The following is a 22,995-nucleotide window of genomic DNA, read 5'->3' as shown; positions in this document are numbered from 1 at the left end:
GATATTTTATATTATCCGAGGTTGCTTATTTATTATTAGCTTCTATTCATCGCAGGATGGACTACCAGCAATTGTTATGTCAGATATTATTGTAGAATATGGCTAATAATAAATCATTAAAATTATTCATAAAATACATGGTTTTTTTTTAAATTCTTGAATATAAATATACGAGAGTAGTGACATTCTGCGAAATTGAATTAGAAGAATTTTAGACTTTTCTGAATCGAAGTACAGTTGTTATCTTATTTTCTATAGCCGTGTTAAAGGAAATGTTTGATAGCGAGTCAATCATGTAAATCCCGGTTTCGTAATTTCATATTTAAATTATGATTATTAGCCAATAATTGCCGTTAAATTCTTTTGACCCCAGGACGTAATTGGTTCGTAATTATTTTGTTTTTTTGGTTTCTCCAAAATGGGCATATGCATTCGCATCCCTAATACTTCACAAGGGATCTTATTTACGAGGGATGATATGTCCTCAATATATATTTTTAAAATTTTCGCGCTACTTAATTATCAGAACGTCACTCCCGCACACGTCAGCTAGACAGCGCCATCTACGGTGTAGCAAGTCGAGTGTATGTAATGTGGAGTATACGGTGGTACAGATAAAAGATTTTATATAGGATAACTTTTAGGGTGTAGAACAGAGCCTGATTAGGAAATCAGCATGGCAAGTATACGATTTTACCTGAATATGTAAAAAATTTCAAATGGCGCAAGTCTTTTTTGTATTAATGGATGGAATTTTGTGTGAGCACATCGGGGTCGTGGCTGCAGATGTCAACTGCCATTGTCGGCTTCGATTATTCTCAATCACTATAGCTCATATGTGATTTTTATGAGGGTAATGGGGGTAATGTTTAATTATGTACTATTATTTTTTAGGTACTTATTGCTGCTGCAGTATGTACCAAAGCGGGCAAGAGTGAGTACAATAAATAAATAAATAATTGTAGTGGATTGTATTTCAACATTTCCTTTGAACCAGTATGTGTCATGCTGGCAACTTTTTCATAAGGAAGTTTATTCCTTTAGCACGCATTGAAATTAACCTTTTTGCATTATGATAAGATATTTTAGTGCGATTCTTATTGAAGATTAAATTACCTATCTTGATGATTCACTTTATACACTGTTGCTAATAGATTTATGGCAAATAGATATCTTTTACTATAGATATGCAATATTCGTATTTGTTGTATTAATAAACAGCATATGTGTGTATAGAGTAAAGTTAGAACTATATGATTTTTCATTTAATCGTCATATATTATTCCATAGCTATTATCTCTCGCCAATTTGTGGAAATGACAAAGGCCAGAATAGAAGGTCTGCTTGCAGCATTTCCCAAGTTAATGAGCACTGGGAAACAACATACATTTGTAGAAACAGAATCTGTCCGTTATGTGTACCAACCTCTTGAAAAGCTCTATATGCTATTAATTACCACCAAGGCTAGTAATATTCTGGAGGATCTTGAAACCCTTCGGCTCTTTGCCAGAGTGGTATGTGAAATCAGCTTTATTGTACTATTTATTTTTTTTATGTTTTCTAATTTGCTATATATTATTTGCATTCAGATACCAGAATACTGTAAATCCATGGATGAACTTGAGATTGCAGAAAATGCTTTTAATCTCATTTTTGCATTTGATGAGATAGTTGCTTTAGGCTATCGGGAGAGTGTTAACTTGGCACAAATTAGAACTTTTGTGGAGATGGACTCGCACGAAGAGCGTGTATACCAAGCTGTAAGATTCACTCAGGAACGTGAGGCCAAAAATAAGATGAGAGAAAAGGCCAAAGAACTTCATCGGCAAAGAATGGAAGCTAATAAGAAAGGTGGATTCAAAAGTCCAGGTTATGGTGGTGGCTATGGTGGTAGTGGAGGATTTACACCTAGTGTAGGTGATTCAGCCAACTATGTACCAGAGATCGTAAAACCCGTCTATGCCTCCATGCAGTAAGCATTTTTAAATTGGGATAAATTAGAAATAATATGTAGTGACTATAATGTTTCTTATCCTTATAGAAAACCAACCTCTTCAGGTTCTGGTGCTATGAAACTTGGTGGAAAGGCACGCGATGTAGACTCATTTGTGGATCAATTAAAGGAAGAAGGTGAAACTGTAGTCACATCACCGTTAGCTGCTCCCGGAGTGAAAGCTGCTCCAATATCTCCTCAGATTATCAATACAGAACCGTAAGTAGTGAGAAATTATTTAGCATCCTACTTCACTAAAGGGTGAGAGTAGCTATACTTGAATTTTTAGAAACAATTCTTGTTAATCCTTTCCAATGAATGACCATTTAAGTTGAAGAGTATTCAATAGAAAGGTTAGGCTTTACATTTTGTCGTACTTTTGTGTTCTCTATTAAGCTGGAAGTTGATGGTAACAAAGTATACTAAGTAAAAATTGAAGTTAAGTGATCTTTAAATAGAGTATTTGGTTACAGTTGGCAGTTATTATATGATACTAAATCTTGTGAATCTATGGATCTGCACTCATTGCTTTACAACTTATATTTCGCTTTTAGAAAATTGCTACCCTTGTCAGCAGTTAACAATCCTCAGACTACAAATTATTCAAATTTGTTTCCAAGTACAATTAGGATTAATAGAAACATGAAAAAGGAATCTAAAATGTTTAATGTAAAGCTTAACCGTAGCAACTGTATACAATGTGCAAGTTTCATGATTTGGCCCTTCAGTTCACATGTGGTTGGTGATCTAATCAAGATTACCTATTAATTTCAAAAGACATCCCAAACACTAATTAAAGTCTCATTCCACATTTTCTATCAGAATACACTTGAGGCAAGAGGAAAGGCTGAACGTCCGCGTGAGTCGTGATGGTGGAGTTCAGAATTTTGAATTGCACGGCCTAGTGACCCTTCATATTTCTGATGAAAAGTGGGGCCGCATTCGTGTGCAGTTAGAGAATCGTGATTCGCGCGGCGTACAATTGCAAACTCATCCTAATGTCGACAAAGAGCTCTTCAGGACGCGTGGACAAATAGGTCTTAAGATACCAACCAAGCCATTCCCATTGAATACCGATGTGGGTGTATTGAAATGGAGATTGCAGGCTCAGGATGATACTGCTTTACCAATTTCAAGTAAGTGTATCAAATAATGTACACATATGTACATGTATATGTAACTTACTTAATAACACTTATTTAATTGCACTCTTATGGGGAACTAGCATTGTCTTAACCTATTATTGTAATATAATACTCTTTATGAATGATTTTATAGTCAACTGCTGGCCATCGGAGAACGGAGAAGGCGGCTGCGATGTGAATATTGAGTACGAGCTTGAACAGGATGACCTTGAACTTAATGACGTGCAGATAAATATACCCTTGCCAATCGGTTGCAATCCTGTCGTGAATGAATGTGATGGTCAATATAATCACGAATCACGTAGGAATACTTTGGTATGGTCATTGCCACTTGTGGATGCGTCGACGAAATCTGGATCCATGGAGTTTTCAGCGGCATCCAGTACTCCGTCAGATTTCTTTCCTCTTCATATTTCCTTCTCTTCGAAGACGTCCTACGCGAAAATCAAGGTAAACATTTTTCGAATTTGAAGAATATATACGTAATTCAAGATACCTAGTTATAACACAAAGCCTATAATCACTATCATTACCGATTCCTAATCAATAATTTGTAATCATAGTTTGCTGTTCAAACGGTATTAATAGAAATAGCATTAAGTAATTCGTAATTCTCATGATGCGGTTCCTCTGGCGGTACAAGATTTCTCATATGGAGAGAACTTTTTCTTTTCTCAGTGTCTAAAGTGTATATTAATTTCGCTAAATATTTTTAGGTTACAGAAGTGCTCTTCGTGGAGGACGAGAGTCCCGTCAAATATTCCGTAGAGACGGTTTTCTTCACTGACAACTACGAAGTTGTTTAGTTTAAACTGGTTAGAATCCTCAAAAATTTGTATTTATACACGATACCTGGAATAGTAATTAGGCGCACACCAGGACGAAGCATTAATTCCAAGGTAAATATATATATATATACCAGGTTAAGTATAACGTTTCAAAATACACGGATTCTTATGATAAAAGTATTGTTATAATTGCGAGTTTTATCTTGTACCCATCGATGTCTCCTTTCTAACTTGTCCGGAATATCATCCGTAATGGTTTAAGATAGAATTTTTTGTCTATGTGAGGGAAACTAGAATTGTATTACGACAATTTTTGTATAACATTGGGATATTGAAAGCTCCTGCATTATATGAGTATTCTTATTTGTTAATACAAGAAAATGGAAATCCAACGATTATTATTCTGGAAATTAAATAACGTGAATTTTTATAACTATCCTTGAAAGAAGAAGAAACAGGAAGTAATAGGAAACGATAATCATTGTCCCCTCATATCCTCATTGTCTTCTACTTTACAGTTAAGTAATCTTGTGCAGAGCTACAAATGCCAACAATTTATTTAACATGTAATAAAAAGGCTAGCCCATTCTATACGGAGCCCTTTGAATATTAATGGAATTATTTTATAAATAAAGATATATTACATTATTAGCCGTTTAATTGTACAACGATCACGATTATATACAAAAATACATTTAATTGCTCGTTTATTGCTTTCACAATGTGTTTAATTGAGAGAAAAGAAAGTGGACTTCCTGATTCCGTTAAGTATAATTAATCGTAGACCTACGTCAATATTTATATTTACAATTGAATAATACAGAACATTCATAATTTCACTGTAAAATGTCATTTGGAAAATTCACTACTTGTTGCATAAGATAATTTTCGATTACTGCTTTTGCTGGATCACAAATAGAAAAAAGTATATATTACATCACTGCATAATTAGTCATTAAATAATAAAAGAATCAATGATTTAAATGTAAGGAAATTACCTGTCAGTGCATTGTTTAATACGGCGGCGTGATAAGCACTAATATTGTAAGCATTGCGATGAGTGATATCAGCACCTCTGGAGAGAAGTTCATAGCAGACATGTGGATGATCTCCTCGAGCTCCGTATATCAATGGTGTATTACCTTCCTGATGGATAGTGTCTGTAGACATTATTACACATGCTAATTCCTTATGCAAGAGATTATTTGTCATACCTTGTCGTTCGCATTTATATCTGCTCCATGATGCAACAACAACTTTACAAGATCATGGTGTCCATAAGCTGCAGCTAAATGCAAGGGAGTTTCTCCATTGAGTCCTCGATAATTTTTATTAGCTCCAGCTTTAAGCAAGTGCTTGGCACTTCCCAACTGCCCATATCCTGCAGCCCACATGAGTGCCGTCAGTCCTTTCTCATCAAGAAGATCGACAGATCCTGAGCATTTTAAATATTAACAAAATATATATAACAAAGTACAAAGTAACTTTTCATATACATAGAAATGTAAAATGTCTATATTAAATAACTAAAGTCAGAATAAACTATAAAGATTTGGGAATAGTAACCAGGATGAATATTTTCGGGAGTAAGTTCCCCTTGACCCGCAAGTGTATGAAATGTGATATCATTGCTTGCGTAAAGCTGTGGAATCTCTGTCTGGGTGTTTCCTCTTTGCAGATTAGTCAATAATGTAGGTGGCTAGAATAATAGTTTATTCAATCAATAACTGATTTGCTGATTCACTGTAAAAAAAACCTATAATACAATCAAATAAATATAGATTTGTATATTGGAGTACCTTATAAGGCTGAAAAGCGCTAGTTCTAGTAGCATCCTGCCATGCACCAGGTGCCCAGTAACATTTTGTTTCAATTGGTTCGGATTTGCATCCTATATCCACATTGTCTGGTTTGTAAATAATCGGTCTCGGTCTTATCCCAATAGATGTTTCAGTGTTTTCACGTGTTGCTCCTATTTTGCGTTTTGTTAGGTTATCCACCGGCTTCTCCTTAACTTCTTTGTCTTCTTCTTTTATAATCAACTCGGAATGAAATTGGGAATTCATAATTTTTATTTTTTATCACATAAGCCCGGATTTTCCTACATCACGTGATTGTTTTTTAAAAATTCTTAGGGTCATCAGTTGATAAAAAGTGCAAATACTGAATTTGACATTTTATACTTGTTTAGTTTTTTGACCAGCACAACAATCATTCAAACTGATCACGTACTTTGTCGAGTGGGTGTTTTTCTTTTGACAAAGCACTTCCAGTCTTGTTGGATTCTTGTGTTCTTTCTGGATCTTAATGCACGTGCATACACGTATAGTACGACGCTGAAAAAACAGACAAAATTCTCTAGTTAGAGCACATACATGTAGTATATCAATGAAATAGGATGGGAAAGCACACCCAGTACGTGGCGCCATCCTTTTAGACTAGTACGGAAGAATTATGTACTATTCATCAGAGCCAGGAATGCTAAATAATTTCCATTTAATTCAATAAAGAAATAAAAATTTGCGTATTATATGGTAGGGTTCCTTAATCTTTTTTAGAATACCGCATGTTGCATTTATTATTTTATTATATTATATAAATTAAAATTTTTATGTGAATGTATTATTTACTGTCGATGTATCAAGATTTCCTAGAGCATGTAAAACATATTTTCATAACAACTTGCATCGAAACTTTAAGTTTTAATGTCTCTACAGTTGTGTTTCTTCCCACTGTAAGTCAAATTCAATGTTTATTTCAACCCTATTACTTTCTCATTTGTTTTTTAGTTACTTCAGTTTACTTATTTGATTTTCATAACTGACAGTTCTAACCGTGCAAACATCACAATTTACGCAAACGCTAATAGTTGCCCGCACCATTAGCGTTAAATCAACTTGTTTCTGACTGCCTCCTGAAACTGAAACTTGGTTTCAATGCAGGTAATCATGAAAAATATAGTGTGTGACACGGAATAAAACACGATTTCAAACTTCGGGTTATGTGAACCCTCGCCTACGGCTCAGGTAGCGAACTTCACCCTAGTCTGAAATTGTCTTGTTTCATCCCTTCTCACACAGTATACTATTAAATGACGATCTCGTGGCGGATCTTATTCAAAATATTAAGTACCTCGTAGTTCCTTTATTAAATATCCAATAAGGTGAGCAATAAAGTAATAATACAATTATTAGGATCTGGTATCCTATATAGGTGAGGATAACATTACATTTTGATATCTTCCTAAAATCATTAACCAAGTCCACTTCAACAAACATGTACAAGGGCTTGAAGGGTTTTTTTTAAAAAATCGGTAGAAAAGATAATGCGTTTATTGTTACTATTATCAATGTTAAATCATCTATCATCGTTTATTTCAAAGAGCGACAGGGGACAGTACATCGCCGTCGTAAATGGATCAAGAACGCCTTAGAAGTTAAGATGAGAAAAAAATTAAAAGAGAAAAGAAAATGGCAAGTTCTAGGGTGAAGAAAGATGGTGATTGTCAATCAACGTCAACAAAGTGATATGTCAATTTTCTTGATCCCCTTCCTAACTTTTAGGGCCAATGTAAACGGTTCAATATGGCAGGAAAAATTGGAAAGGATCTGCCAGTCATTTGTCATTTTTCATTATTATTTGATATTCCCGATAACTACCGCTTAACTATTGGAATACACCACAATTGATTCGACTTGGAGAAAACTATCCATTTTAGCAGAACTATTAAACATTTTTATGAATGCAAATTCAAAATCCACGGTTTAAGTGAGTGCATTCTTTTATACAGCAGCAGTAAGAAGATCGTGCGATAGTTGGCAGATTTCAATCAATGAAATGATATTGGTTACAGTACAACATCCACTGCGTAAAGGAATGCACTCGGTCTGTTTCGCCCGTTTTCTTCGACGCAGTTCAATGCATAAACTCGATTTAACTGTGCTATTACCCAATCAGACACTTGCATTTTGAAGATAAACGGAGAGTTTATGCATTGAATCGCGTTGAAGAAAAAGGGCTTTTATACAGTGCTTTCAAAAACCCACGTTGTTAACCCAGATTGTATTTTATAAACCGCGAGATGGCACTGGTAGGATTTATCAAATTTAGACTGATTTACGTTAGTTTAACGGCACTTTATTCCCTGGCTCGAATAGATTTTTAAACCGGAGTTGCGCAAGACGACTTTAAATACTTTATTAGACATGTAAAATGTAATTTCGATATTTTCTTTATGTGGATAGGAAAGGAAATTTTAACTTGTTTATGTTCCTGTTAGTGGAGTAGAGTGAAATTTGCGATATACAAATTGGACCAGGAGACCAAACCGGAATAATTTCATAAGTTACAGTACAGCGGTTTAAAGTGTATTATTTAGTCTTGAGTAACTGTAATATGACAAGTGAAACCTGTACGCATTAACTACGAATTTGATCTAGGCATTGAAATTGATTATGAATGGATGAACAAACAGGTTTTGACCTCAACACCAACTGATGAATGCTCTAATGAGGGGAAAAGTCCAGAGAGATCAAGCTGGAGACCTTATGACATTAATTTGGTTTTTCTACACTTATGGTAAATATTCAATCACATAATGTAAATGTGTGCAGGAAACTGTTATACAATATGACATATTAATTATATGAAGTGCAAATACCTTGAGTTGGAAAATATGCTAATTGTAAAACATTGAATCTCTGAAGTATTGACTTCATCGATGACTAAAATGCTGTGACAGTTATAGAACAGAAAAAATTAAGCAGTGATTCACATTGTTCTGTCAATGTACTTATGAGTAAAAATTATATGAATATTAAACATTTATTTATAGTCCTATAAACTAATGCTTAAAAAATTTTGATGTATTATATTGTTCGTTCCAACAAACATGGTTGAATTACTATAAGAATGAAGATGAGTATAGATGATTTTGAATTAGGAATGAAGTGAAGTAAGACAATCTTACTTGCAGTCTTAGGTTAGTAAAGATTAGTTCTATAAAGTTCATTGAAGAGAATTAAGATACTGTTCCCTATTAAAGTAGAAGTCAAATAAATTCTTTAGTCCTGTGAGAAAGTGGAATAGTTAGTGGTCAATCATTTAATAATCATCTAAATGAAATTTATAAAAAACATAAATTCTGAAGTCTTGTACTATAACTTCTCTATAGAATAAAGTTAATTTTTATTATATTATCGATGAATGAACATTTTAAATGGAAGTTTTCTTAAACTAAATACTATAAAAAATAATATATGTATAAAGTATGAGATGTCTATACAATACTATAGGATGAAGGAAAGTTTTCTCAAACAAAAAATTTTACATGATACTATTTACGTTGTGTGTTTTCCAAATAATTAGTTTCATTACAAGCAATTAAAACAATACAGGAAAATGTAATCTCCCCTCTCCTTCCCGCCAATTCCACTGCAGTATCATGAAGACTGGATCGAGTTTAGACATTTTAGCGGAATCAAACAGATGTGGCCACTAAACGAATTTTTAAGCGTTCTAAAGGTAAATTTTATTATCTTACTAAAACATTCAATAATACGTTATTGGTTACCTCCGCCTAAATTACTTAGTCTACTAACCCCCATCCCTGATGCAAAAATATTCCAGCATCGCTCTAAAATTTGTTCAGGCCAATGGCGATTCTCCATTCCGCATCCCCGTAACTCCTCGACCAATGACACAGCCAAGAATCGATGCCCCACCCCAAAAAGTAAACCAAATGGAATTCAAGTCGAATATCCGCATGGCCCTCTACGATCCGCAATACGGGTAAGAAAATAAACGCAATAGGGAGAACACAAGGACAGCCAAAGTACAGAGCAGCGTGATGGTAACAGTAACTTGGTAAGTCACCTAGTGGCGCTACTGTGCTCGTACGGAAGTTTTGCGTGCCATCGCATACAAAACAAATGCACGATTCTCCGCATTCTTCGTCTTCAACCGAGGACGATGAGAGTCTGTGAAGGGTAGAATGGGTTTTTCAAGGAGGTTACTTTTTTTTGGGTCCTTTGGGACGCTTGGGGCACTCGATTCCGTCTTATGTTAACTACATTTACGGTATCTGCATCCTGAGTAATATCCCAGGAGAATATGGACATCATTTTCGAAAAACTTTTTTCTCTAAGAATATTTGGTTGTCCCACGTGGATGAGTGATGCATGAATAATTAAATTATACCTTTTTTTTTAGATATTCTCGGCATATATCATTTTGTCATATATCTACCTCGACGAAATCGTTTTTATTGACACACAATGAATACTGTACGTTTAAGGTGCGAGTGTATTTTAAATTGAGTGTCCAAGGATTCTTAAATTTTAAAGACAAAATTGCGCCAAAAGAAGAAAAAAGGAAGCATCTCTTTACACGTTGAATTAGGAGAATTTTCGAGAAATAAAAATATTCCCTCGCGACATCGTCACATTGAAAATTCCATAATATTCTCGAAACATGGTGTAGGACCGTATCTTGATTCTTTATGCAATACCGATCTATATGCATGAGCAATGGCGTTAGATTAGGAGTCGTAAAGTGGCGGTAGCCAGGAGAAAGAAAAGATAAGGCAAGATTAACGGGACTTTCCGAAAGCCAACAACGTTGAAGACACTTGGAACCAAAGCTACGTGAGGTCAAACTTGACGTACAGCTCGAACTAAACCGTCATATGCAAATATGTGCGCGTACCTTCCGAAAAATGTTTAAAAAATGTGCACGTGTAAAATTCCATAAGATTATAAGATCAGGCCGTCCCTGGTCCCAGGGTAACAGGGTATGCATTAATAAAACAAAAGAGCGCCCGTATTAAGACCAGTAAGTGCACGAGAACCCTTTTGTTGTTTCGAGAATACTATTCGAACTTCAAAATTAGTAAGTTGCAAGCATGAAGAAAAAAAAGGTTAGAAAGATTATAAAGACGTGCAAGTGACTCTACTTCCAGTATCAGGAAGAGTGGATATGCGTGTCCGCACATAAAAGTGAGATATGCGCGTGCTCTTGTCAGGAGTAAAGTAGTAAGAGTACCGCGTCCAAGCAGACAAGGTACAGCAGATAAGGGACAGCCAGCCGCCCTTACAGTGTCTAGTCCGTCCTGCACAGCGGGGTCCAACGTCGCGGCAAACGTCTTCTCGAGCATGCGTGCAACCATCATATTGATCTCGCCATAGTAACGATTCTCTACTCGGGTTTGGCGTTCACACATTTACAAAAGAACTTGGCGCGCACACACGCAAATACCGAAAGCGTGTTGAGAAGTGATAGCAATACGCGTATGTATCTACACTACCGACAGGTGGCTCTGTGTGCTACTGCAGCTCAGACGAAGAATTGAAGCAGTAGTGGTATTTGGTTATGGTGGGGGGGTTATAGAGCAAGAGGGACGAGAATACACAGGGTTGCATGTGTATATATATACAAACACAGCAATGGCAGCGGCAGATATGGTGGCGACTGTGCGCGGTTGGAGGGGCGGTGATATCCCCATACAGATATATTAGCTCTGGGTACGATATAGGTATATCGGCAGTGGGTTAACTCGTGCCGATGCCAGATGCATATAGATATAGTTTGACCGTTGGCATGGGAAGGCGATGGTAATGGTGGTAGCTATATACAGATATACAGCTGGTGCTGTGCAAAGCGTTGAGTGGTGGGGGTAGAAGCGTCTAGCGCTCGCGCTCTGCAACGCAGTAAAATCAGTCCAGCGTCAGACGCCGTGGAAGGCGCATCACCTCGCACGTAAACGAGTTATCGCACGAGATGCGACTGGTGCATTCGCATAGGTTGCGTGTGGCCGAGACTGCGAGACGACACTACCAAAAACGGGATATTCGCGACTTCTCTTATCATCATCGCAATCACTCGTGCCCGCTGTTGCATTTCATAACGCAGTCACTCGTTTAAAACATGTAACGGACATTCCTCTCTTACTATTGAGCATTATCCATGTCTCGTATAAATGTGATTGTTAATCTTTGAGGATTTAATCAGCATACGTCGAACGGTTCTTTCATACTTTCTCTCTCTCGCTCTTTGATTCTCTATTCATTGCATATATGTCTATTACGGGTATTTGGCATACGTACGTCTGGCGCTCGCGTAATACTCGCCATTGTCTCCTGTGCTCCCGTTTCACTTCACATCTCTCCTTCTTCCTTGAAAAGAGAGAAACCGTATAAATCGTCGAAGGGAAGGTCGGAATAAATATTAAAAAATACGAGATTCCCAGTAACCGTGATATCCCTCTCATACTGTCTACTGTTGTTGACGCAATTTTCGGTGAATTAATATGTACGGTCAGTAACGTCGCCATCATCTTCAGCGTCTGAGGTAGAATTGAAAAAAGAGATAGAGCATTTAACGGACGAGCTGCCACAAGGTTTGAAGGTGGAAACTGCTGCTGGTGACGATCAAGGTGCTACAGGAGATATTGTTATCGGATGGGCTCGTAGAACTTGTCTTTAATAGCCTGGAAATTATTTGCTGTGTCGAGACAGCATTATTATGTCCCATGATGTTCCGCGGTAACCGGAGAAACGCACTGCACGGGACCTCCTGCAGTCACGTGCAGGATGCAACTGGCCGGGACGTCGTTGCCAGAGTGAAGTAAGCCCACTAGCGCCCGTGGACGTGGTTGACTATCTCGGACACGCGGGGTTTCGCCATTGCATATACCACAACGGAACAGGATGAGCGCCTGGGCCCTCATGGCGGTTATCGCCCTGGCTGCGACTGGTGAGTGTCTGTTTATTATTATAACTATTAATATTAATATGATTACTATTATCGTTATTTATTATTATTCCAAGGGCGCTTTATCACTCGACGATAATCTTTATTTTCTTTATGTCTCTTTTGTTATTGTTTTACTTGAAATATTTGTTGTTCTTTTTTTCCTTTTCACTAAAGAGTATATTATGTATTCGTACCGATATAATAGTGTGTGTTGTCATTGTGCAATACGCTCCAGCACCTACATTCGGTGAATTTTTGTCGATCAACTAATTTCGCCACTTTTTTGAGGGCATCTTTAAAGTGGATATGACGGAGGTAACGATAAGTCATATGAGCATTTGCGTGGACAGGACTTCGTACGTGATATTTTTGAAAATTAAATTTAGAGCAAGGAAATTATGACATACGTGTTCCTTTTTATGGTGCAGGATTACGCAGGATGTTGCATCTGTGTATGTGTGTGTTTCTGTATGCGATTTTGCTCTACCCATATTTACCTTTTATTCATTATTATTTTCTTATCTTTTATCATGGAAATCATGGAATAGATTTTTGAAAAGTTTCAGGGTAAATATTTTTTGTCATATAGTCACATACAGGAAAAATTATTTTACTTTGTTTCTATATTATTAATATTCACGATCTCGTTTTGAAAATTGCTCATTTTTCCGGCTTTATTTACTTTATAGCTTGGCTGACGTTTCTTTATTTGTCTGTGAATATTAATCATATTACAGCTATTTTTTTTTACAACGGCACCTTGCCAACGAAATAGATAATAAACATTGGCACGAGTGATCGAGACTTTTCATGATGTAAATTAAAATTTCAAACCCCTCCTAAAAAGGACCAGCACTATCATATCGATTATCGGGGAAAACTTTTTCGACTGCTGCTTTAGTATCCAATATTCCTATAAAAATATGTCAAAAGTGAAATCTAATAAAATTAGAGCTATACGTTATGCACAACCTGTAATTTTATTTTCTCATGATTGGCAAGATGACAGGAAAGGCCAAGACAAGCGTCGCAAAATTTCTAGCCATGACCAAAACACATTTTGTCTCCTTTTACTTCGGATAGGCGAGTTTGCATTGAAGCGAGGAGAATCGTTCCCTCCCTGCGCCCATTCAGAGAATGAGTGGCAGGATGGTGGCAGAGAGGGGAAAGAGAGAGAGGAGAGACAGAAGGGTATAGATAGATACGTACTTATAACACACGTGGGAATATTTCGAAATTATCGGAATACTAAGTGCATCACGGAATGGCGTTCGCAGAGTGTTTTGAAAAGGCCTGAGGAGAATTTTCAATTTTCAATATATTATAATTAACGAAGGGTGCTTCGCGAGTGATCGTGGCTACGTGTTTCATGGCCTTTCTATGTCTCTTTGGTACTTGACCTCCTCCTGGGGATATAAAGCCAATGGGTAAGGTAGGTAAGGAATACGAGTATAATCCATATGTCTATTTATCGTTACGTTTTACGTATGTTCGCGAGTCTTTGCCGACCAATGAAAAGTCCCGGGCTTTCGCGTGGCGCCTTTATGAGAAATAACATTTCCACGAAAAGTCATATTGTGGATGCGCATACAGGCTTTCTTTTGCTTGAAAAAAAATTGTATACACTGAGAAAGAAAAGATCGAGTAAAACAGTATCGACCAGCTGCGTATTTCGTTAATTTGAACTCAGCTGTGTCTCGCGTAAGCAAATAATCGGTAGGATAGACTGCGACTTGTATGTATCGAAAGTGTCTGTTTCATTTAAAAGATTTCTCGTTTACCTCAAACGATGTTTCTTCGTGGATATCTCATATTGGTTTACATAAAAAAAGCATTAGCTATCTCCACTATCTAATTCAATCGTAGAACCACAAAGTTTAATCATTTAATGTGAATTCACGGAAATAGTTTCTTATCGAAAATATTCTTTTTTGCCACTTGAACCGTCACTCGAGCCAGTATCTTTTTTAATCGAACTAAACAGTTTTACATAGCACGGTAACGTATCACTATACGAATAAAAATATTATCGGCGCATCTAACGAATCAGTCTGTTTCACTAATTGACGAAGCTCAGCTATTCAATGCAAACACGTATTCTTCGAGTGAAACAAGGTCATTCGTTAAATTTAACGACTCTCACGTAGTTTTCACTAGGTCTAGGTAAATTCGATCAAATACTTGGTCTTTGCTAATAATTGCAACGGTCTTCCAGCCACGGGTAACATTTAGCTGACTACAATTGTGCATACCGTTCGCTATCCGTAACCGTAGTATTTGATGAAATAAAAGAAAAGTTGGTTGCTTTAAAAAAATAAATGTCTCAGTACAAACGACCAATGTCCAATGTTAAATCGAGAGTGATGCTTTTGGCGTATCTTGCACCTGGAAAAGGAACAGCTGCGTGTCATGTCTAATGAGGAAAAAGAAGGGAAGGGCAATGAAGCGTAATAAAGGAATAACAAAGGAAAAGAACAGTTGACAGGTATTTTGACAGGAGGCTGTGAGAAAATTGCACGGTACGAAAGACGTGGTAAATAATAAAGAAAAAAAAAAAAAAAAACAGTTTAGTTATCGAAAAAAAGTTGCAGGGTGGTTTTTTTTCTAAAGCAAAAATATTCTCTCAATGGTATGTGTATATATGTATACAATAGAGCTTAATGAGAATGAAAAGAAATATAATATATATATATATATATATGCCCCTCTATATAAAAACAATACAGCTAAATAAAATTTACTAAAAAAGCGTAACACGTAACAAACTGCGGGGGCCCAACGGTTAGCGAGTCTTTGCCGACCAATGAAAAGTCCCGGGCTTTCGCGTGGCGCCTTTATGAGAAATAACATTTCCACGAAAAGTCATATTGTGGATGCGCATACAGGCTTTCTTTTGCTTGAAAAAAAATTGTATACACTGAGAAAGAAAAGATCGAGTAAAACAGTATCGACCAGCTGCGTATTTCGTTAATTTGAACTCAGCTGTGTCTCGCGTAAGCAAATAATCGGTAGGATAGACTGCGACTTGTATGTATCGAAAGTGTCTGTTTCATTTAAAAGATTTCTCGTTTACCTCAAACGATGTTTCTTCGTGGATATCTCATATTGGTTTACATAAAAAAAGCATTAGCTATCTCCACTATCTAATTCAATCGTAGAACCACAAAGTTTAATCATTTAATGTGAATTCACGGAAATAGTTTCTTATCGAAAATATTCTTTTTTGCCACTTGAACCGTCACTCGAGCCAGTATCTTTTTTAATCGAACTAAACAGTTTTACATAGCACGGTAACGTATCACTATACGAATAAAAATATTATCGGCGCATCTAACGAATCAGTCTGTTTCACTAATTGACGAAGCTCAGCTATTCAATGCAAACACGTATTCTTCGAGTGAAACAAGGTCATTCGTTAAATTTAACGACTCTCACGTAGTTTTCACTAGGTCTAGGTAAATTCGATCAAATACTTGGTCTTTGCTAATAATTGCAACGGTCTTCCAGCCACGGGTAACATTTAGCTGACTACAATTGTGCATACCGTTCGCTATCCGTAACCGTAGTATTTGATGAAATAAAAGAAAAGTTGGTTGCTTTAAAAAAATAAATGTCTCAGTACAAACGACCAATGTCCAATGTTAAATCGAGAGTGATGCTTTTGGCGTATCTTGCACCTGGAAAAGGAACAGCTGCGTGTCATGTCTAATGAGGAAAAAGAAGGGAAGGGCAATGAAGCGTAATAAAGGAATAACAAAGGAAAAGAACAGTTGACAGGTATTTTGACAGGAGGCTGTGAGAAAATTGCACGGTACGAAAGACGTGGTAAATAATAAAAAAAAAAAAAAAAAAAAAACAGTTTAGTTATCGAAAAAAAGTTGCAGGGTGGTTTTTTTTCTAAAGCAAAAATATTCTCTCAATGGTATGTGTATATATGTATACAATAGAGCTTAATGAGAATGAAAAGAAATATAATATATATATATATATATATGCCCCTCTATATAAAAACAATACAGCTAAATAAAATTTACTAAAAAAGCGTAACACGTAACAAACTGCGGGGGCCCAACGGTTATTATTGTCATTATCAGAGTAACGCGATAGGTTTCTTTTTTTTTTTTTTTTACTTTTGTTCATTTCTATTTACGTTACGTGAATCTATGGTATTTCTTGACTCTCGTCACTCTCTTTTTTGGTTTTTTTTTTTTTTACGACGATGCCTTTCACTTTGTCTCTTTTGCGCCTAACTTCACTTTTGTCTCTTATCCGTTGAAGAAGAATTTTGTTTACCTTGATTGAATTTTTCGTACTTTCATTTGTCTACTTCGTAACGTTCATAATTTGCCATTATGCATATACACGCCCGCCACGAAACTCCTTCGCCTTACTTACTACTTTGTGCCTTACTTCGCACTTTGTCTACTCTGCGGCTTACTTACTCACTTACTATACCTACTTACTTACTTACATACTTACTTGCTTACCACACCGGGCTACTGGACTATGAATACGTCCTTCAACATTTATCCGATCGCAAGCAATGCAGACAGATTATTATATATACCCATACGGAGCGCTCTATTCAATAACTATATATTGCGAGAGCTCTATGTGAAATTTGCAAATTTGCAGGAAATCTTTGAGTTTCGTATGGTGAACCTTTGTGTGGGTTTAAATAGTCTAAGATACAGGCTGGAATAATGATCAGTGTATTACCAGAGAAAAAGACACTGACGTCCACAGTGGACAAGGTACAGTAATCCCGGAGGCATGTAAAAAAAGTAATGTGAATTTTTATCACTAATAAAAGTTTTGCTCGTACTATGATATATTTACCCGCTGAAAGCTGCTGGTGACTCGCAGAGTGGAAGAATGATGGGAGAAGCCATGGGAAATCTAATAGAAAGGAACGGGGTTCGTTGACTAGGGACTGTAGGTGTGGGAATTGAAAATGACTCGGAAATGGTGTATAATATTGAGGACAGTATCATCTGTTATCTCTACGACGTTGGTATAGTTAGGCAATTTAGGTTTTTTTTTTACTGAAAAATATTAGCGGGCCTATAAAATGACTTCAGGTCGGTTGTCGAATAAGCGAGGATCTTCGTGCCAACGGTACAGTAGTTTGATCAGCCGTATGGCCAGACATGGTTCGGGTGAAACTTTGGGGATTTAATAAATAAATGCAGAATCTCGAATAGTATTAAGGAAGCTGAACAGCGCTTGGTCAGACAAAGGGAAGCCAACGTAGAGTATTTCTGTTGCAGCAAAGGGGGCAATGTTAATTAGTTGATTTTGTGACTGATTGTACTTCGCACGTGGATTTCGATTTCATTGGGCAATCTCGTATCACAGCAATGCAATTACGTCGAATCTGGTGGACCAATCAGGATAAATTAAATCGAGTGAAATACAAGTGCTGGTCGCAACAGGAGGGAAGGGAAATATCGAAAATGCTAAGAAGGGTATGATAAAGGGTTTTAACTTTGAACATCAGGATGGTGGGTGCAAGGAAGATATGGATGAAGTTTTTACGAAGGACGAACAGCTGTTCAACTTGAATACTCTTTTTTTTTTTTCTCGAAAATCCTTCCTCTCTCGGATACTCCGAGCACACTGATTTGGCACTCTGCGGATGTTACGTCACTCGCAGACCTCGACTTTTCATGCATCGAAATGCGTCCAGATGATGCAGCCATGTGAATTTTTCCGCAGCGTGTCGGCAGCGCGGATTCGTTTGGAGGGACAAGTGGGATGGTGGTGCAGGGCTGTGCCAAACGAGTTTCCAATCGTTTCGGGACGAATTCTTTTCTGCCAACTCAGGCGCTCCCGGACAGCTGATAGTGAGTAGTGCGAGGGGCTAACGACAGAGTAGTTTTATATGGAAATTATTTCACGATCGTCCGAGGGGACTACGGGTCTTTTTTTGCGAATTTAAAAATTACTTGAATCTATTTTATTGAGAATTTTCGGGATTTATTAGCTTTAGGGTGTTTTCTTATGTCCATGCTTCCTGGCAGTAATGCGCTGCGACATCGATACGGAGCTAAGGACTATAGAAGTATCTTAGCCAAAATTAGCCTAGGCATTTATGCGAGTGCGTAGAAAGCTTCGTTTTATTACAAAATTTTCATAGCAGTGCTAATGACTCCAAATAATGTTAATAAACGTCAGGTTAAACGTAGATATATCATATACCTTTAAGACGAAAGACGGGAAGAACGTTGCGTTAAAAGAGAAAGGTAATAAAAGTTCGTTTGTTCTGATAATAAATTTCTTTTATCCTTCGTCGAAATTTAATATTACATAGATAATATTATTTGTTAAAGGACTAGTGCAAATTAATTGTACCGAGGGAAGTTCTTTGTTCGCAGCTTTTTAAGTAGAAGTTAGGTTGTGCTTGAAGTCTCGTATTATTTTCGTAGAGAGAGAGAGAGAGAGAGAGAGAGCCAGATATTAAGAGAAAGTAATATTTAGACCATTCCCTGATATTAATTATCAGTGGAAATTCAGGTCGCTTGAAGTCTCGTATTATTTTCGTAGAGGACTAGTGCAAATTAATTGTACCGAGGGAAGTTCTTTGTTCGCAGCTTTTTAAGTAGAAGTTAGGTTGTGCTTGAAGTCTCGTATTATTTTCGTAGAGAGAGAGAGAGAGAGAGAGAGAGCCAGATATTAAGAGAAAGTAATATTTAGACCATTCCCTGATATTAATTATCAGTGGAAATTCAGGTCGCTACGTTTTAATTTTCTCAAGCCGTAGTTTTGCATCTGCAAAATGTTGAGGTGCCGTTTATTAGGTTTCGAATGATACTGAGGTGCTTGCAGTAATGGTTATCTCGGGAAGTTTACGGCGAATGTAGGTTAGGTGGAGGCATACGTACCGTATGGATGAGTTTCTTTAAACAGTTGCCTGATAAAATATAACATGGCTTAATGCCAATGGGTCACGTGACTATTCATAACAATTAAACATTAATTCAATTGAACATTGAAGTCCAGCAATGGATTTACATATCTCGAGTCGTTTGCGGCTAATGGCAATCAGGTTCCGAGTGGTTCAGTCTCGTCACGTACTGGTACATACTATATAGGTATATAGCTGTAGACGACCATTCAATTATCCGATCTTCGAAAATTTCATCGTGCCCTAACAATTCGTTCGTTATGATCCACTTGGAAAGTTTTTAGCATACGCGTATTGATAGCGCCAATCGATATCAATCACGATCATTACTACCAACAAGTATGAATTTACTATCAGCGCAAATAACCAAATAGTTTTGCAAAGTGTCAATGCAAACTACAGGGATGGTCGCCACGTACTCGAATATCTTGTGTCGCGGAGTTATAGCAGGATAATCACAGCACTGGAATAAAATAGTATTTGCCCTGTAAAAATGTAAAGTAGTTTCTCCACTATTCCTTTTTTTTTTAATTTTTTTTTTTTTCTATTTATTTTTGTTATCTCCCAACCCTTATTTGCTCCCGTTTCATTCCCTTTATTTTGTGTATAGAACCTTCTTTGTCGAATTCTTGCCTCCTCCAGCGTTGCCACGTGCGCGCGCACGTTTCACCTCTGACCTCTCTGCAAGGTGAGTCCTTTGTTTCGACGTAATTCCAATTGATAAAGCGACAGCCAGTTCCGACTATCATAGCGCGCCGTTCATGACGATTTAAATCGTCAACCATGCGGATGGCAAGTTTATCGATTTCTCTGTCGCTTGTTTCCATTCAGAGGGCAACAAAAAGATAAATAAAAAAGAATATTACGACAAAAAGCACCGCTGTAATGAGAGGATGGAGAGATGGAGATAAATGAAAAAAGTGAAAAAAAAAAAAATATGAAAAAGTTATATCGTACCGTAACTAACGGTACGAAGTCACGGGACGCAACTTTCTTCGGCTGGACTTTAATTGTTTTCTTTCTTCTTGTTTAATATTTTAATTGACTAATCGGAATGCGTGGACCGTACACAAATTTGTATCTCGAAATTACATAATTACGAGACTGCACTAAAAATACGGTACTGACAAAGTGTCGAAATTTCGAATGATAGCAAATTTTTTCGACTACCTACGCACAACGCGCGAATTGACATTACCGATTTCTTGACACTTCACGTTTTACGTTCAATCATATTCGGCTATTGAAATTCGTAGATACCTTTCTCGTCTTGTTTCTCTTTTTCTCATATGTATATAATTTTCTCAAGTTTTCGATTAATCGCATCTCAATTTGGAGTGGCTAATTTAATTGATAATGCTTTTCGAAATTTTAATTGCCTCCCTAACCGGATACCTTGTATCTTTTGATCGCGACTGATCTTAACGTTTGCAATATTAAATGAGCGCCCGCTCGCGGAAAAGAACATTAAACCGACAAGAAACCGGTTCTCCTTTGATCCGTCCGTGCGCGTTTACTTTTGTGCGCGCAGGTTCAATAAAAATGTTAATTCGTATCTCATTTTGATAACTTGGAAGGAACATTAAAAGCGATGAAAATAATGCAAACACATTGCACAAATTGTATGACTCTACGCTACTATTAATTCGACGTTAGGTTAGGTTTAGTTAGGTAATGGGCTTTGCCATCGACACGCACCAACACCCGCACACAATTCACATATTTTTGGACGATTAACATTCTTCATACCTCTACGAGGATGAAAAAGCTCAGCTAAAATCTCGAGCTCTTTAATGTTCAATGGAAACAATAGAAGAAGGATGCCAATATGTGTCATAGGTATAGGATAGAAAAGGAGATGAACAGACAGCTGCTAGTGGTGTCTGGCTTGTTCCATGCTTGTTTCACTGTGCCTATAGGTAGGCACACGCTGAAAACTGAAAAGCACCTTTAACACTGTAAAATCCAATACACAGTAGCGTTATTCCGACTTACGATGCTTCTCTTGTCACCACTGTTTTGCTACTCTTGAACTTTCTTCAGTGACCGTACGTCATCCTTGCGAGGACGTTTTCCGTGTTTTTGCACCAAAGTGCATTGATCGGATTGTAACGTAACAGCGAAAAGCGTCGCTGCAGGCTACAAGCATAGGAAAATGAACCGCCGACGGTCGTACATGGAAAATTTTCAAGAAATCAATAAAGTACCAATTACGGTCTTTCGATTGAGTGGACCAATTGGACAAAAAAGTATTGAGCACAACAAAGTGAAAAATTGGTACCCGGCACAATCCATACTTTTACACACGTGGGTAGCGTGCATGGCTGAAAAAAAATATTTTTTTTTTAACCTTTGACATTCGTCGTCCCACGCTCCCCTTTACACTGTACAGGGCATAGGACAGGTAGGAGATTTCTGGATGGCAAAGGGTCGGTTCAAACCATCCATCCCATTTTTGGATCAGTCCACGTGGTATCGTAAGGTAGGAGCTCATCGTAAGTTAGGACACCTTATTTACGAGTTTTACTGAGTTTTCTTCAAACTAGTATACCGGCCGGAACGTCTCCCTGCCGTGTTGTGTAAGTTGACTATGTACATAAAGAGGAAAGTATGAAGTCACATGGGTTAGCCGTATGTAGCTACACGTTGAAAGGTATGTACTATGTACGTGTAGAGATCGCAGGTTACGAGCTGGAGAATAAGGAAAGAACTGAACTGTGGGATGGGACAGGGTCATAGGTGGAAATCGGAGGGTAGGTGACGATGGCTTTGATCCCGGGAATTTATTGGATTCCTCCTATGGGCCAGAACGTACGACGCTATTTACGTTCTCTGTAACGTATAAACGTCCTATACGTGGTCGAGATTTAGGCACAGGTTAGCTTTGGATTTTTCTTTAGGTTAGGGTTAGGCTAGGTTAGGGTTAGTATGCGTCAGGTCAGGTACGAATGGAACTTAGCAGAGGGTTATTCAAGGCTATTCTATCACCCGACGATGGTTTTATCATAGAATTCAAATAGAGCGGCCAACTTCAGGTGGGCGGACTCTCTAATTCTCGGTGCAAAAGAGAAAAATATATGTTATGGGTATTCAGTAGTAATACGTATGTATAGTCGGACGCTTCGAGCTAATAAATGCGCAAGCTAGGTTTTACGGACGGTGCAAGTAAATAAGGACCCCGAGAAATATGAAGAAAGCTGGTTAAGCAGTTGATACATGGTTCACCGGTTTAAAAAAATATTATAAATGTCAATATCCCCTTGACTTCGTTATTACGAAAAATTGCGAACGTACCGGGGAACTGGCTGATAGCGAAAGATCTTTGTTTAACAGTAGCAAAAAGTAAGTAACTAGCTAAAGAAGCTGCGAGGACAAATAGAGAAAAGTCAAGCAGACGTAACAGACGGCGGG

The 22,995-nt window shown here is 37.3% G+C and overlaps 3 protein-coding genes across 6 annotated transcripts in view; 2 read left to right on the top strand and 1 right to left on the bottom strand.

Moving 5' to 3' along the window:
* The first annotated feature begins 533 nt into the window (after nucleotides 1-533).
* Nucleotides 534-4,572, top strand: LOC107267494 (coatomer subunit delta). The gene is made up of 8 exons (XM_015739303.2): nucleotides 534-679; nucleotides 895-934; nucleotides 1,291-1,514; nucleotides 1,590-1,972; nucleotides 2,042-2,212; nucleotides 2,816-3,129; nucleotides 3,272-3,588; nucleotides 3,855-4,572. Exons 1-8 carry the CDS (start codon nucleotides 677-679, stop codon nucleotides 3,942-3,944), a joined length of 1,542 nt encoding a protein of 513 aa, XP_015594789.1. The 5' UTR covers nucleotides 534-676; the 3' UTR covers nucleotides 3,945-4,572.
* A 27-nt stretch (nucleotides 4,573-4,599) lies between these two features.
* Nucleotides 4,600-12,147, bottom strand: LOC107267495 (DNA-binding protein RFXANK). 2 transcript variants are annotated; one of them, XM_025084787.1, is made up of 6 exons: nucleotides 12,029-12,147; nucleotides 5,726-6,262; nucleotides 5,493-5,625; nucleotides 5,141-5,361; nucleotides 4,925-5,072; nucleotides 4,600-4,830 (listed from the first exon to the last, which is right to left on the bottom strand). In XM_025084787.1, the coding sequence occupies exons 2-6, from the start codon at nucleotides 5,990-5,992 to the stop codon at nucleotides 4,763-4,765; spliced, it is 837 nt and encodes a 278-aa protein (XP_024940555.1). In that variant the 5' UTR covers nucleotides 5,993-6,262; nucleotides 12,029-12,147; the 3' UTR covers nucleotides 4,600-4,762. The 2 variants fall into 2 exon arrangements, with proteins under 2 accessions (XP_024940555.1, XP_015594790.1); XM_015739304.2 differs by lacking the exon at nucleotides 12,029-12,147 and having other exon boundaries at nucleotides 5,726-6,027; nucleotides 6,110-6,327.
* A 390-nt stretch (nucleotides 12,148-12,537) lies between these two features.
* Nucleotides 12,538-22,995, top strand: part of LOC107267485 (neuronal acetylcholine receptor subunit alpha-7) — a 41,381-nt gene continuing 30,923 nt past the window's right edge. For all 3 annotated transcript variants that reach the window (XM_015739274.2, XM_015739276.2, XM_015739275.2), the window contains exon 1: nucleotides 12,538-12,677. In XM_015739274.2, coding sequence (XP_015594760.1) covers nucleotides 12,632-12,677 — 46 coding nt within the window. In that variant the 5' untranslated portion in view covers nucleotides 12,538-12,631. The remainder of the gene's footprint in view (nucleotides 12,678-22,995) is intronic.

Source organism: Cephus cinctus, unplaced genomic scaffold (genome assembly GCF_000341935.2).
Source record: "Cephus cinctus unplaced genomic scaffold, Ccin1 Ccin1_scaffold0404, whole genome shotgun sequence".
Lineage (NCBI taxonomy): Eukaryota > Metazoa > Arthropoda > Insecta > Hymenoptera > Cephidae > Cephus > Cephus cinctus.
The sequence above is the reverse complement of the archived record's forward strand: the minus strand, read 5'-3'. Positions and strand labels throughout refer to the sequence as shown.